This window comes from Meriones unguiculatus, chromosome 1 (genome assembly GCF_030254825.1).
Source record: "Meriones unguiculatus strain TT.TT164.6M chromosome 1, Bangor_MerUng_6.1, whole genome shotgun sequence".
NCBI lineage: Eukaryota > Metazoa > Chordata > Mammalia > Rodentia > Muridae > Meriones > Meriones unguiculatus.
Window position 1 is genome coordinate 197,908,148 of NC_083349.1, and position 15,422 is coordinate 197,923,569.

Below are 15,422 nucleotides of genomic sequence, written 5' to 3' on the forward strand. Positions count from 1 at the left end.
CCTTTGCCGTTATTCTAAAGTACAGGAAGACTTTCTTTGGCAAAGTCAATGAACCTAGATATACTGGAAGCAATCTGTCATTGCATAATATTTTTCCCAGTAAATATGCCAACATTAGGGAGTAAAAAATGTGGAGATAAGGCACAAGACAGAAGATAGCATCATTTATTTTTCAAGAATATTATGTGGCTCTCAGACAAGCACACTACCCTGTTTTCAACTAGAATTTCTGTCAGCCGATTCCCAATTACATATGGGTTATTAGACTCATACATGTGAGGCAAACATTTAGAAAGCCTTCAAATATTTAGAATGATTTTGTTTGAACACTCACACTAGGAGAAAGAAAAGATTTTCAAGAATTTGTACTTTTGGTGTGTATTTGATCCTCTAACATATAAAAAATAAAGCACTTACTTTCTAAAAGAGTTTTATTTTTGTGATGACTGGCTTCCTTCTTTTTCCCTGTTTTTTTCCTCAAGGATCATGAAGGAACAAGCCAGTTTCTCTGCCTCACAGTCAGGTGGTCATCCCTGTCTAGTATGAGGTGCTTTAGAGTTCATAGTAATCTACCCCCCCACAACATCCACTGTGCTGAGGTACCAGAAGTGAGCCACCATGCATGGTTCATAAAGAAAGATATTTAACATACTCTTATAGAATATTGATGGCTGTTACCAATGCTATTTTCACTTTTTGTCAGTTGAACTGTGATTTTCAGCACCTGGAGAGCATAAAACAAGAATCCTTAGGATTCCTAAAGATCAACAGTAATGGAGAAATGGTGGGGAAGCTTGCAGCTAAAACCTCTTTGACCTCTCTCAACCAAAGAAGAGAGTCCACAAAGGAAATATGAAGGAAAGTACAGATACAGTCTAGAAGGTAAAAGCTCACAAATGTGACCACCACCATCAGGATGGTGTGAGAGGCTCTGGTCTCAGCATTGCCTCTATTGTCCAGACTGGAGGTGTGGATGTGCTGCAGCCTCTGGTGGTGTCTTTTCAGAAGAATCACCATGGAGACACTGGTCCAGACCATGATACTGATGAATATGATGTCATAAGCAAAACGCAAGAAGCCCATGCCTATCCTGAAACCAGAGGTGGAGCAGACCCACTTGCTTTTAGAGTCAGAGTCATTGACTTTCTTCTGTGGACCAGTGACTTTCATTGGAATGTAGACATTATTTATGACACTGAACAACCAACAACTGTAACAAGAATAACTCACCATCTTGGGAGATCTTTCTCTGAGTATCTCTCTAACCCAGTTACCAGGAACAACAGTGACAAACTGATAGGTGCTCAAAACGCAGGTTGAGCACAAGTTTGTGCCTCTAACCACCAGGAATAAGAAGTAGACAAGTTTACATGTGAGGTCAGACGGGGGCTGTCTTGGAACAAAAACAGACATAATTTTTAAGAATCCCAAGAGGAAGAGAATCAAGGCACAGGCCACAGCTAAGTTGGCCAGAATGACGTGTATGGGCCTCAGTTGAGAGTGATTCAAGACTGGAGAGAAATTCTTCACAAACAGAAGAAAGTTGGCCACAGTCCCAACCCCAACCTGGCAAAGCAAAAGGATCTGAAGAACCACCTCCTCCCTGGTTTTGAGGGCATCATTCTGAGACAACATGGCCAAGGCTTCATTGAACCATGTAGTAAGGTTCGATGGTATTTTCTCTAGAGTGTTCTCAATTCTCTTTTCCAGTGATTTGGAGTCTTTTCTTTTCCCAAGAAGTGCAACACTACTTTATCACCCTACAAGAGATACAAGTGGAAAACACTGCATGGACATGAATCCAAAATATCAACTTTACACTTATTTTACGCTCTCTTGCCTCATGATGAAACTCTGTGTGTGATGCAACTTTATCTTTGTTGCTCAACAATATGACACACATTTTATCACACTATAGGCATAGCATACTTATACATGATATTTATACATAGGAGAATATTTTTACTTTATGAGAATTCAAAGTCTTTCTTCATGTTGTAAAACTATGAAAAGAAATATTTTTGAGAGACTGTTATGGATTGAATGCCCTCCATTCTACTTTGTCTCACTGCATGCCTGAAATGAAATAAGCATAACTTTAAAAAATATAATACAAATTTAAATTTATACTTTTTATATAAAACAATATTACTGAAGAATGTTCCCCAAAATAAACAATCTAATTTTGATATACATTTAGACTACACATCATAGTAATGGAATACAAACTATTTCTGAAAAAGTCACTAGTGTTTTGTTTAAACAGATGTGTTATTTATACAAATATCATCTATGTTCAAAAATATCTGAAGAACTAAAAGATATTCTTTCATGAGTTTCTGAACTTTAAATGTTTTCAAAAAAAAACTGCTGAGCACTTACTTGATTAATTTCCAGCTTTCATCACCCAAAACCACAAACATTATCACTATCACATAAGCATAAGAAGATTATTTGAAAAGCAGTAAAAGCTCATGTTTAGTCTACAACTTAGTTATTGTTTGTTTGTTTTTCATGGGAACAATCAGGGCCAACCACAGGTAAAACTGGTCATTTCACATATGATTGTTACATTAAAGGATGTTTTCAGAAGAGTGCTGAGCCATGAAATAGACATTTCTTAGAATAATTGAAACATTGATGTAGTTAGTTAAACTGTGGAAACAAAAATGAAAGCATTGCAATGATTAATGTTGGCTTCAGAATACATTGTGTATTGTAGAAGGCAGAAGAGAACTTCAGCAGAAATCTACAGTTGAAGGAATCTCACCTGCCCAGGCACAACAAGGATGGGGTTGCTCACAAGGATGAAGTCCAGCTCCTGAACAGTTACTGCAGAAACACAGCTCTCGCTTCCTCTGCCTTTGAAAACCTTCTCTGGGCATCTGCTTCATAAGACAGATGCAAAGAAATTCCTACCTGTCTCATATCGTCCATGAAGTGCTGTGCAGATCCCTGAATGTGTCCAGATTTCAGAGATCATAAAGGTACACTGTCTGGACCTGGCATCCCTCAGAGAGTCCATTACTATGTCCTCTGTGGTGTTATTGACCATGTCTGTATGGGGATGTTGGAACTCTAATGAAAAGAAAATCATTTATCCCTAGAGAAAATCATCATTTTCACTTCCTGATAATTCATGATGATGCCCAACAGTTTGTTAGATCTTAATGAGTAGCTGTGCAGAAGTTAGAAGTTTTCCATGTTTCCTTTGGGAGAATCTAAGTTATAAATTGGTGCTGCCTTCAAGTGTGAAGAGGTGCACTTGAAGGGAATTCAAGGGATTTGTTAGGTGTATTTCCAGGGGTTGTAGTAGACCTTATGCTTTCATTCTTACAAAATCATGTGGATATCAAATCCTTCAACAAAAGGCCATCAACTTGTGACCTCAAGTTTTGTATTTTCCCATGTGGGATGAGACATTTTAGTCTGACAAATCACACAACCAAAACCAGTGTTTTGTCCATGAGTCCTTGTCTTATTCCAATGCCCATTTGTTTTGGGATAAATTATGACTACTTTTCTGAGAAAACCATGGAGTCTTATTAGAAATATAACAGTCTAGGAGTGGTATGGCTGGATCTTGAGGAAGCACTATTCCTAGTTGTCTGAGAATGCACCAGATTGATTTCCAGAGTGGTTGTACAAGTTTACATTCCCACCACCAGTGGAGGAGGGTTTCCCTTTCTCCACAACCCCTCCATCATGTGTTGTCACTTGAGTTTTTCATCTTAGCCATTCTGATGGGTATAAGGTGAAATCTCAGGGTCATTTTGATTTGCATTTCTCTGATGGCTAATGAGGTTGATCATTTCTTTAAGTGTTTTCTGACATTCGATATTCCTCTATCGAAAATTCGCTGTTTAGCTCTGTTCCCCATCTTTTAATTGGATCACTTGGTTTGTTGCTTTTCAGCTTCTTTAGTTCTTTATATATACCAGATATTAGCCCTCTGTCAGATAGAGGGTTGGTGAAGATTCTTTCCCAATCTGCACGCTTTGCAATGCTTTCATTGTTTTTTTGTTTGTTTGTTTGTTTTTGTTTTGTTTTTTGATGATGGTGTCCTTTTCTTTACAGAAGCTTCAGTTTCTCATACTCCAACCAAGTACCATGCATGGAGATATCCTAGAACCCCTGCACAGATGTAGCCCATGGCAGTCCAGTGTCTAAGTGGGTTCCATAGTAATGGGAAGAGGGACTGCCTCTAACATAAACTGATCGGTCTGCTATTTGATCACCTACCCCTAATGGGGAAGCAACCTTACCAGTCCACAGAAATGGCAATGCAGCCACTCCTGATGAGCTTTGATAGACTAAGATCAGAAGGAAGGAGAGGGGGACCTACCCTATTAGTGGACTTGGGGAGGGGCATGTGTAAAGAAGGGAGAGGGAATGTGGGATTAGGAGGGGAAAAGGGAGGGGTTTATGGGAGGATACAAAGTGAATAAAGTGTAACTATTAAAAGTTAAAAAAAGTATAGCAGCTTGTTCTATTTTGAATAGAATTTTATATGGAAAGAATCAATTCTGTACATAAAGGCAAAGATGTCCAAAAATTTGGATTGAGTAATCAGTAACTAATACAGAGAACCACCCATTTCATTGCTGCTACATTAAATGTCTGAATCAAAAAATTAATAAGGCAACATTTTTTTACAAAGCTTGCTCCCAAAATATTTGACCAAGAAAGAGAGACTGAATTATTTTATCAGCTTTGAAGCACAAGAGCTGATATCAAGCACAAGATATCAAACCTGTATGATATATATTGCTATTTCTCAGCTCCACACCTGAGGTTACTTTTCAATAAGTCTTCCTTTCTGTTCTGTATCTGTGCCATCAGGCCATGTCCTCTTTCTCTATCTTCTTCCATCTCCTTTCTCTCTGTTTTCCTCATCATAGCCCCTGCTGAGACCTCCAGCTCAGCAACCAAAGCTCCACCTACTGCTATTTCTGCCCAGTTACAGGCTCCACCCTTTCTCTATTTTAACCAATCAGAGAATATGGGGATCAAAATTTACACAACAGAGATCAGTGAATGTGAAAATGCACTCATCTGGGCAGCAACCAGTTATTGATGTTCAGAATTTATTATTTGCATACACAGGCCTAGACCAACCCCCCAAAATGTCCATCAGGTGATGAATGGATTATGATAATGGGGTACATTTATACCATGGGGAATTATTCACCTCTTAAGCAAAATGATATGATGAAATTTGCAGGCAAATGGATCACTGAAAAGCAATCATTCTGCCTATGGTAAAGCAGAACTTAAAACAAATATTGCTTATTTCTCTGGTTTGTAGGCTTTAGCTTTGAATCTTGAGTTATGTGTGTTTCAATACCTATATAAAGTTCAGGAGTTAAGTAAAAGATATTGGGATAAGGGCCTTTCACTAGAACACAGCTGATTCAAAGAATAAAGAGGAAAATAGAATATGGAGATTTAAATTGTAATTGAGGGGATGGAAAGACAGTATAGAGAAGAGAGTATATGGGAAGTTAAAAAATACTAAAGTCCTATTAAAAATGCTTCATGGAAGTCTCCTACTGAGAGTAGACAAAGAATCCCAGTTAGGTGAAAGGGACCCAAAGAAAAAAATGTCAGAGACCGCTCTTGGTCCCACTTTAGGAGTCTGACATGAAGACCCAGTAGCTCAATATTATATATGTGCAGAGGACCTAGGTCTAGACCATGTATGCTCTCTGGTTGGAGTTCAGACTCTATGAGCCCCTATGGACAAAAGTTAGTTGATACATTTGGGTTTTTTTGTTTGTTTGTTTGTTTGTTTGTTTGTTTGTAGTTTCCTTTACCTCTCTTGATCCTTCAATCATTCTTCCCCTCTTAGACAGGATTGTGTATTCTCCACTTAATGTTTGGCTGAGGATGCATACTGGGTGAAGCCTCACTGACAAAGGTTAAAGACGGGCACATGAATCTCACTGAACAGGAGAAATAGATTAAATGTTAGAGGTCGATGGTAGGTTGAGACTGGCTTGGGGAAGGGATTGGTATGGCGGGAGGAGGTGGGGTGAAGTTGATGGGATAGAATGCTAGAAGAGACAACTAGAGAGGGAGCCTCTTTTCTGCAAGTATAGCAGAATATCATTAATAGTGTGAGTGGTGGTATCCTTCTCAAGGCATGGGTCTCAATCTCGGACAATCATAATTTGGCCTTTCCATCAAATTCTGCTCTATGTTTTATGCCTGTACATATTGTAGGCAGGAAAATTTTTAGGTCTAAGATTTTTGGTTGGTGTCCCAATTCATCAATTGGAAATCTTGCCTGCTTACAGAAGATAGCCAGTTCATGATAAATACTCCCCACTGTGTAAGTCTTAGCTAGGGTCACTCTCATAGATTCCTGGAAGTTGCCATTGTCCTAGGTTTCAAGCTTACCCCTGAAATGCCTCCCCTATCACATCTTCTTCAATTCTGTATTGTGTATGAAACTTGGCTCCAGTTCCATCACTATGTGCATTCTGAAGTATTGCTTAGTCTCAACGAAATATACATAGAAAGAAAATACTTTTGTCAAAGTTTGAGGGTGAGGTATTTTTTTCCTAAGCAAGAGGTTTATTAAGTGGGTATGGAGGGAGTGGTAGAATAGGACATGGTGGGGAGAGTGAGAGAATGAGAAAGGGGGTGCCCCGAGAGAGAGAGAGAGCATGAGAGAGAGGTAGAGAGAGAGTAAGAACAAGTGAGAGCGAGAGAGAGACACACACACCATGTGTTGGGGTTGGCCCTTTAAGGGGCAAGGTAACCATGCCTTCCAAGTGTGGCCATCTGGGTTGCAACACATGATGACATCATAAGTTGCTGGGTAACCCAGGAGCAGGTTGTGTTCCAAAATACTAACATTCCTCCCTTTTTCTATAATTAAAAAATGGGAAGATTGGGCTGCTTTTTATAAGGTAAATTAAAGTATATAAATTTAGGCTCATTGGAAGCAGCTCTTGGTTGTCATGCAAGGATTTGAGAGAGAGAAGAATGAGAGTGAGGTATTTTTAAGGGGTCTAGGATGGACTTCTTGAGCTAAAGAACCAACTGTTGTTACAACTTCTCTGTAGCTCCAAGGATTAAAGGTGTCCTCCTCCACCTGAAGATACAATCATGTCATTATTAATTTTGAGCAGATAAATAGTGTGGCATATTATAAGGGAAATTGTGATGACCACAGAATGAACTTGTGGAACCTAGCCATCAGAAAATTTTCTTATCACAAACTACAAATGGAATTTCATGACATTCCTTTCTTGTACACTATTGCATAGTCATTTACTGCAGAGAATGCATATTAAGCTACACAGATTTTACTCCTGCTTGCTTCTTGGGGCCATTTGCTTGGAATACCATCTTCTAGTCCTTTATTTTCAGGCAATGTCTATCTTTGTGACTTACGCATCTTTCTTGTATCACTGACTGTTGGGTCTTGTTTGCGCATCCATTCTCTTAGTCTGTGCTTTTTATTGTAGAGTTGAGTCCATTGATGTTGAGAGAGATTAATGACCAATGGCTATTAGATCCTTTGATTTTGCTGTTGGTTATGGTAGTGTGTTTGTGTGTCTGTCTACTCTTAATTTTACTGTAATAAAGTTATTTATTTCCTGTGTTTTCCTGACTGTAGTTAGGTTTCCTGAGTTGTATTTTTTCCTTCTAGTATCTTCTGTAATGCTGAATTTCTAGGTAGTATTGTTTAAATTTTTTTTTATTGAATAGCTTGTTTTCTCCATCTATGATGACTGAGAGTTTTGCTGGGTATAGTAGCCTGGAGTGACATCTGTGTTCTCATAGAGTCTGCATGATATCCATCCAGGCCCTTCTGGTTTTTATAGTCTCTGTTGAGGAGTCAGGTATGATTCTGATGAGTTTGTCATTGTAGGTTACTTGACAGTTTTCCCTTGTAGCTTTTAGTATTTTTCTTTGTTCTGTTTACTTACTGTTTTGATTATTATGTGGTGGGAGTATTTTCTTTTCTGGTCTAATTTATTAGGGGTTCTGTAGGCCTCTTGTATGCTTATAGGTCTCTCCTTTAAGTTGGGGAAATTTTCTTCTATGATTTTGTTGAAAATATTTTCCAGACCTTGGAAGATGGGAATCTTCTTTTTCCTCTATTCCTGTTTTTCTTAGGTCTTGTCTTTTCATGTTGTCCTTGATTTCTTAGATGGTTTGTGTCAGGAACTTTTTAGATTTAACACAAAAGCACTCAATAAAATACTTGCAAACTGAATTCAAGATCCCATCTAAGATATCATTCATCATGACCAAGTAAGCTTCATCCCAGTCATGCAGGAGTGTTTTACTATATGGAAATCAATCAATGTAATCTACCATATAAACAAACTGAAGGAAAAAAGAAAACATGATCATCTCCTCAGATGCCCCAAAATCATTTGACAAAATCCAACCCCCATTCATGTGTAAAGTCTTGAAGAGATCAGGGATATAAGGCACATACCTAAACACAGTGAAGGCAATATAAAGCAAGCCTATAGCCAACATCAAACTAAATGGAGAGAAATATAAATCAACCCCACTGAAATCATTGACAGGGAAAGACTGCCTACTTTCTCTCCCTATCTCTCAGCATAGTACTCTAAGTCCTAGCTAGAGCAATGAGCCAACTAAAGGAGATCAAGAGGATGCAAATTGGAAAGGAAGTAGACTGGGGAAGAGGCATGGGAGGAGATGAGGGAGGAATGAGGGGAGGAATAGGGGGATGAGGTTGGGGGCTATAGCTGGGATACAAAGTGAATAAATTGTAGTAAATAAAAATATTATATTAAAAATGCAAAAAAGGTACACCAATTTTATTTTCATGCACCTTAATAGAGACAGTGTCCAGATCACTCTCCATGGATGAGTGCCCCACACAATGACAACTTCTGGGTTGAAGCAGTTCTTGAGTGATCTTGGATTCAAGTTTCTAATATATTTTAAAGCACTTGGCCAAAGTGTGTTCCATATATTCAACCTGCCTCTTGAATATATTCCAGACCAGGACAATTAGTCCCAAGAAATTCTGTATGAAGAATCAAAATGTCAAAGCTGCCAAGTAGTTTGGCTAATTCATTACTTGTTTTTTTTTTTTTTTTTTTTTCAATGCAGTTTATTCAGGAACATTGAACAATCCTCGGAACCCGGGGAAAGCCAGCCCACAGCTTAAATAGCCTCTGGGTAGCCAACCCAGGCGTGCCACGGGGGCAATGCAGATAGGTCCACATACATGGAAGCAAGCCAGATCCTCGGCCTTAGCCAAATGTGGAGTTGTTCGTGACAGAGAGCACTCACCATCGGGAAGGTGGAAGGCGGAAACCAGCTCCATCTTTAAGGCATAGCATTCCGCAGCTCTCTACAGTTACCCCTTTTTGTTTTAGACGCATCAGGCAAGAGTAGAGGTCTGATCTCTGATATTAGAAATAAATTGGGACTTTGTACAGATGTTCATTTAGGTGTCGTCCACCCAAAGAGCATCAGACCGTCCGATACCTTTTTCTCAGAGACGGGACCTGGGGCATCAACCCGCATGCAATCAGACATGCTCTTCTCTGGGTCCAAAGCGGCTGACCCTGAGTGCAGTGCTTAGCCTCGCATCCTGAGCGTATCATTTTAGCTTTTTATGGTATCCAACCATGCTTGGGGAGAATGTCCTGCTTCAATGGCTGTAAAGGCCTGAATGATCATGGCTGCATCACACTGTTGTGAGACTCTAATCTTGCATATATACCACAGGCAAACCAAGGAGACCAACACCAGAAGGCCTGCTAACGCTCCCATGCCCGCCCATTCCTTCAGATGATTCATGGCTGCAGCAATCCATGTTGATAATCCTGTGGCTAGTCCTGCGTCCACTCCGGTAGAATTTACTGTGACAATGGCCACTCTCAGCTGCTCCATCGTAGTATCGAATTCTCCAGTCCCAATTACCTAAAATATAGCTCGACAATTGTTTAGACAGATTTGCAGCGCAGGAAAAATTCTCATGTTGTAGGTATGCCCTGGTTACTCGCATGCCTCACTGGGTGCCTATGCCCATTGATGCCCCTCACGCTATGACTCTCTTCAGACAGAAAAGGGATCTTGGAACTACAGCCACCATTGTTACTACCATCTCATTGACGGCTGTTGGAGCTACCACCAGGGCATTAGCCATGAGTCATACTGGGCAGACTGCTCAGACCCTGAATAATCATTTAGCCAATGTAGCTCATGCCTTAGTTGTACATAAAGGAATTAATGCTCAACTAAAAGGAAGCTTGATGGTGTTCAATCAGAGGATTGACCTCTTGCAGGAGCAAATTGATACCCTATGGCAAATCGCTCAACCTGGCTGTCAATGAAAGTATGCTGGACTTTGTGTCATTACTTGTTTTTTGACATGTGAATATATTTCCTTTTCTTTGTGTGCACATTTGTCAAATGGAATTGTGTGGGATATTTATATTTACTATTGACTTATCTTTTCCTTAATCAAGTTATTCCTAAACAAGCTGTATACCCAAATCACCACACAGAGTAGGATTTATTTAATTAACCTGGAGCACAATGCTGAGCAGTAGTTACTCCATCCTAATCCTCCAAGCCCACATAGTTTCCTAACATTCAGATTTCAGCCATTATACTTGGTTTTAGTCATATGTTAGGTCTGCCTCAACTTTCCAAGTGGTTCCAAGTCCTCTACCGCAGATCCTCTGCTCCCCCCCTCCTACTTCCAATCTCTCCCCTCCAGACCAGGATGTCCCATATCGTACTCACCATTGCACAGCACTAGCTGGCTGGTTGTTTAATTGACAATATAGAAAACAAATGGTGGCATGTATACACAAACTTGAGATAGGCGATGTTTAGAATAAGCATCACAATGCCATGTCCAGATTAAAACCAGATATCTGGGTATAGAAATCAGCATTTGAATGAACAAGGTAAATTGTATACATTCCAAAAGAACATTATACCAACATTTCCCCCCTTTAAGGCCAATAGAGGGCTCTTTTTCTTTCAATGCATTAATAATAATAATAATAAAAGTTATGAAAACTATTAGGTAAGATTTTATCCTGTCTTGACAAGTTTAGAGTTTTATACCTATATTAACTCTTATCCTTATTGGTATTGTCTACATGAAAACATTTTCTTAAATTCTAAACAACTTAAGCTTAATTGTGGAAGTATAACTATTTGGTCTTCAACCCCATCAGAGACTTGAGAAGGAATAAAATTAGTTACTGGAGTAAATTGGAAGTGCATGTTATCAGCTTCCAAAAAATAAAAAAGATTGACAAAGACAGTTTGCTGCCTGAATAGTGATCCATAACTCTATAACACTGTAGCATCATCTTCAGCCTTCTGGCTCAGAATATTTGACAGACATATAGGTGAAGAAGGAACTATTTAGGACTTGCTTACCCAGTCTTGGCAGAGTTTGGCAGTTGACTTGTTCTGCATTTAAGCCTGCCCATTTTTTTGCCCAATTCTGTCTGTTGTGAAATGAGAGCACTTTCTTATTGCCTAGGTGGCTCATTTGCCACATTTGAAGCCATCTCCATATGGAGGTTCTTCAATGCTCATCATCTTCTTTGAGGTGGGTGGGGTACTGCCAGGAGATGACCTGTCTCATGGTCAATGAATCTTTAAATTAATAAAGACATTTTTAAATGCCATATTCTGTAGGTCTTTGAAGTTTTTGAAGACTACCTATATTTATGTAAGTGATCTGTCTACAAAATCATATCTATTTGTTAAACCTAGGATGTGTACTCCTGTGAGAAATTAGACTAGTGTCTGACATGACTATGAGTTGATTAACTAGCAATTAACTTGCATTACTTAATATCCTCAACAGTTTTTTTTCTTTTTTATTTTATTTATTTATTTATTTATTTATTTTTTATCAGTTACATTTTATTAACTCTGTATCCCAGCCATGTCCCGATCCCTCATTCCCTCCCAGTCCCTCCCTCCCTCCCTCATCTCCACCGTGCCCCTTTCCAAGTCCACTGATGGGGGGACCTCCTCCCCATTCATCTGATCCTGTTTTATCAGGTATCTTCAGGACTGGCTGCAAAGCCCTCCTCTGTGGCCTAACAGGACTGCTCCTCCCTTCGGGGGTGGGGAGACCAAAGACCCAGTCATTGAGTTCCTGTTAGAAATTGTCCTTGTTCCCCTCACTTTGGGAAACCAATTGGTTACTGAGCTACCACAGGCTACATCTGAGTGGAGGTTCTAGGTTATATCCATACATGGTCCTTGGTTGAATGTCAGTCTCAGAAAAGACCCTGTGCCCAGATATATTTGGTCCTTGTGGAGCTCCTATCCTTTCCCCATCAGACTAACTCCCCTTCTTATGATTCCCTGTACTCTGCCAAAGGTTTGGTCATGAGTCTTTGCTTTGAAAACACTGCTAGACATGGGATATACTCACTTATATAGACCTATAAGATATGATAAACATAATGAAATCTATACACCTAAAAAAGATAATCAATTGAGTGGACATGGGGTAAGATGATCAATCCTCGTTTAGAAAGACAGATGGGATGTGCATTGAACATATGACAGGAGTCTACTGAGCGCATCTGAAAGACTCTATCCTCAACAGTTTTTAATAGCAGTTTAAAAGTATTGAAAGTTGAATTTGTATCAACATTCTAAAGCTTATACCAATGTATCAAATATAGACTTAATTTTTTGCATCAGTATACAAAATCCTATACCAGAATTAAAATTAACATTATTTGAGAATAACAAACAAAGCCTTAGGGCACATTGGGTGAATGAGGTCTGATGTCAATCATATTTCTAAACCATTTGTCTGTTGGTGCAGATCTTGCTCTTAATGACCTTATTGCCTCTTTGCATTCAGTATTAGCATTTCCGAAAGCTAAAGATTCTATTAGTGCTTTTCTAGCTAGTGGATCTGATATACTTCTATCCACAACTGAGGTCAATCTTTGCAAAATCTTAGTGAATGTTTTGCTTGGACCTTGTATGTCCTGAGAGAATGGCTAAAGCATTTTTCCTGATTCCTCAACCTTGTCCCAGGCATTTAAGGCTGATAGGTGACATAATTCTAAGGTTTCTTCATTATATACAGCTTGTATCACTGTGGCAGCATATTGGCCATCACCAAACAGCTGTTCCTTAGAAACAGCAACACCTTTGGTTCTAGTTTTGTGTGCTATCTCTCTAGCCTCTTCTCTCCATCATGATAACCATTGTAAATATGGCCCAGGATCTAATATTGCCTTTGCCATATCCTCCCATTCCTTTGGGATTACTCTACTTCTGACTGACCAGGAAGTCAGCATTTGTTTTACAAGTGATGAATGGATTCCAAAATTAGTGACACTTTCCTTAAATTTCCTCAGATCTAGCACTTCCATAGGGTGCCATTCAGCTTCATGAAGACTCTGTAGATGATCATCATCTGCTAGTCTTTGTTGTATACTGACTGGATAAGCTAATGTTTGTTTTCTAACCATTATTGGTTGGCTTTATTTTTATATTTGCCTCTGCCTGACTATTTTCTTTTTTTATTCTGTTCTGTAAGTTTTGTATGTCTTGTTGTTTGCCCTGTTTCCAACTTCATTTTTTCTTTATATTGTTTTACTTGTTCTTTGTGTAGTTCCAGTATCTTTTCTAAATACTTTGCCTTTGAGAAGACATAAAAACCTACTCTAATGATTTAAGTTAAATTGAGGACTATGAATGTAAGCATAGTCATAATTTCTAAACTTTCCTTTATTTCTGTCTTAAAACTGCAGAAGAGATTATCAGCCAAGCTCCAAGAAGTCTGTTTTATTGTTTCTCCCATCCTGTTAGACTGTAGCAGCAGCCAGTTTTCTTATGTTAAGTCTTAGATCTGTCCACAGTAAGCTGTCTTTTGCTTCTGGACCTTCTTAAGAGTCTCTCTTAGATAATTCCTCACTGAGAGCCTCTTGACTGGTAGTTCTGGTTATGTCAAGTTGACAGTTAAAGCTAACCATCACAGAAAGGCAGCTCTATAGTTCTCAGATCAGCTGCTTTTCTAGCATTCCCACGTAGTCTCCATCAGAGCTGGCTAAACTTTTCCAAGACCACTTTCTGTCTGAGACATTTTTACATGAACCCAGGAATATAAGATAGGCAAACATATTGAATATTTACAGATTATAACTCATAAAGAATTTTATATTTCAAAATCTTTTAGTATTGTTATAGTTTTATCATTTATCCATACTAAAGAGATGAATGGGCTTGACTATTTTTACATGAAAAATTAAGTGTAATTTGAAAGAGAAAGTACGTTTTCCCTCATGTTGGTCAATGTTTTTGACTTCGTACATGTGACTGTCAAGAACACTGGATCATATAAATATCCAGTACAAAAAGACAGAAATATGTTTAAAGATATTTCTGTTTTAAAACAGTTTGGACATTATTGGAAATCTTGTCCAAATCTCAGGCTAACACTAATCTGACAATTTTTTTAAAATCAATAAGCATATTAATCATATTAATCAGCAACTTTGAAAATTAGATCAGGATTGTCTTAACTGATATTTGAAGATTCAGCCTATTGAGAGTAGTGCTATTTCACAGGGAGGGCTTCTGAACTGTATAAGAGTGGGACAGTTGAGCTGAGCACACATACAAGTAAACAACTTTCATACATTTGTCCTTCTTGACTGTGGTTTTCATGTGACCTATTTCAAGCTCCTGCCTGTGCTTCTGATCAATTATAAACTTGGACCAGTAATTCTAAGCAGAAACAAAACAAAATAAGACCCCTGTGGGCCCTGGTTAGTTGGCTATGTTAGTCTTCTTGTGGAGCTCCTATAGCCTTCAGGTCATTTTCTCTTTCCTTCCACTTTTTCACAAGACCTCTTAAGCATCAACCAATGTTTGGCTGTGAGTCTTGGCATCTGTTTTGAGGTACTGCTGGATAGAGCTCTGTCAGGCTCTTGTCTGCAAGCTTAGCAGAGTATTGTTCATAGTGTCAGGTGTTAGCACTCTCCCAAAGGGTAGGTCTTTGGTTGGGCCAGGCATGGTTGCATATTCCCTCATTCTCAGGGGCTTGCTGAGACTGAGGCATCAACCAAAGACCATGCTTGAATTAGACTTATGCCCCCTACAAAGATGTAGCAGATGGACAGCTTAGGCTTCATGTGGGTCTTCTAGTAATGGAAGTGGGGACATCATTGGACACAGATTCACTTGCCAGCTTTTTCATCACTTTTCCTAGGTGTGACTGCCTTACCAGGACACAGCAGAAGAGGACATGCTCAGTCTTGATACAACTTAATGAGCTGGGGTGGATGGGAAAGGGAGCTCCCCTTTTCTGAGTAAGAGGTGGTGGGAGGGAAGAAGGGAAGGAAAGTATATATCAGAGGGCAGGAGAGATGAGGCTATAACCAGGATGTAAAATGAATAAAAATAAA

The 15,422-nt window shown here is 39.1% G+C and overlaps 1 protein-coding gene across 1 annotated transcript; it reads right to left on the minus strand.

Moving 5' to 3' along the window:
* Window positions 1-717: 717 nt before the first annotated feature.
* On the minus strand, window positions 718-1,644 carry LOC110563184 (vomeronasal type-1 receptor 4-like). Its single transcript, XM_021660173.2, has one exon. It carries the CDS (start codon window positions 1,633-1,635, stop codon window positions 718-720), a length of 918 nt encoding a protein of 305 aa, XP_021515848.2. The 5' UTR covers window positions 1,636-1,644.
* Window positions 1,645-15,422: the final 13,778 nt, after the last annotated feature.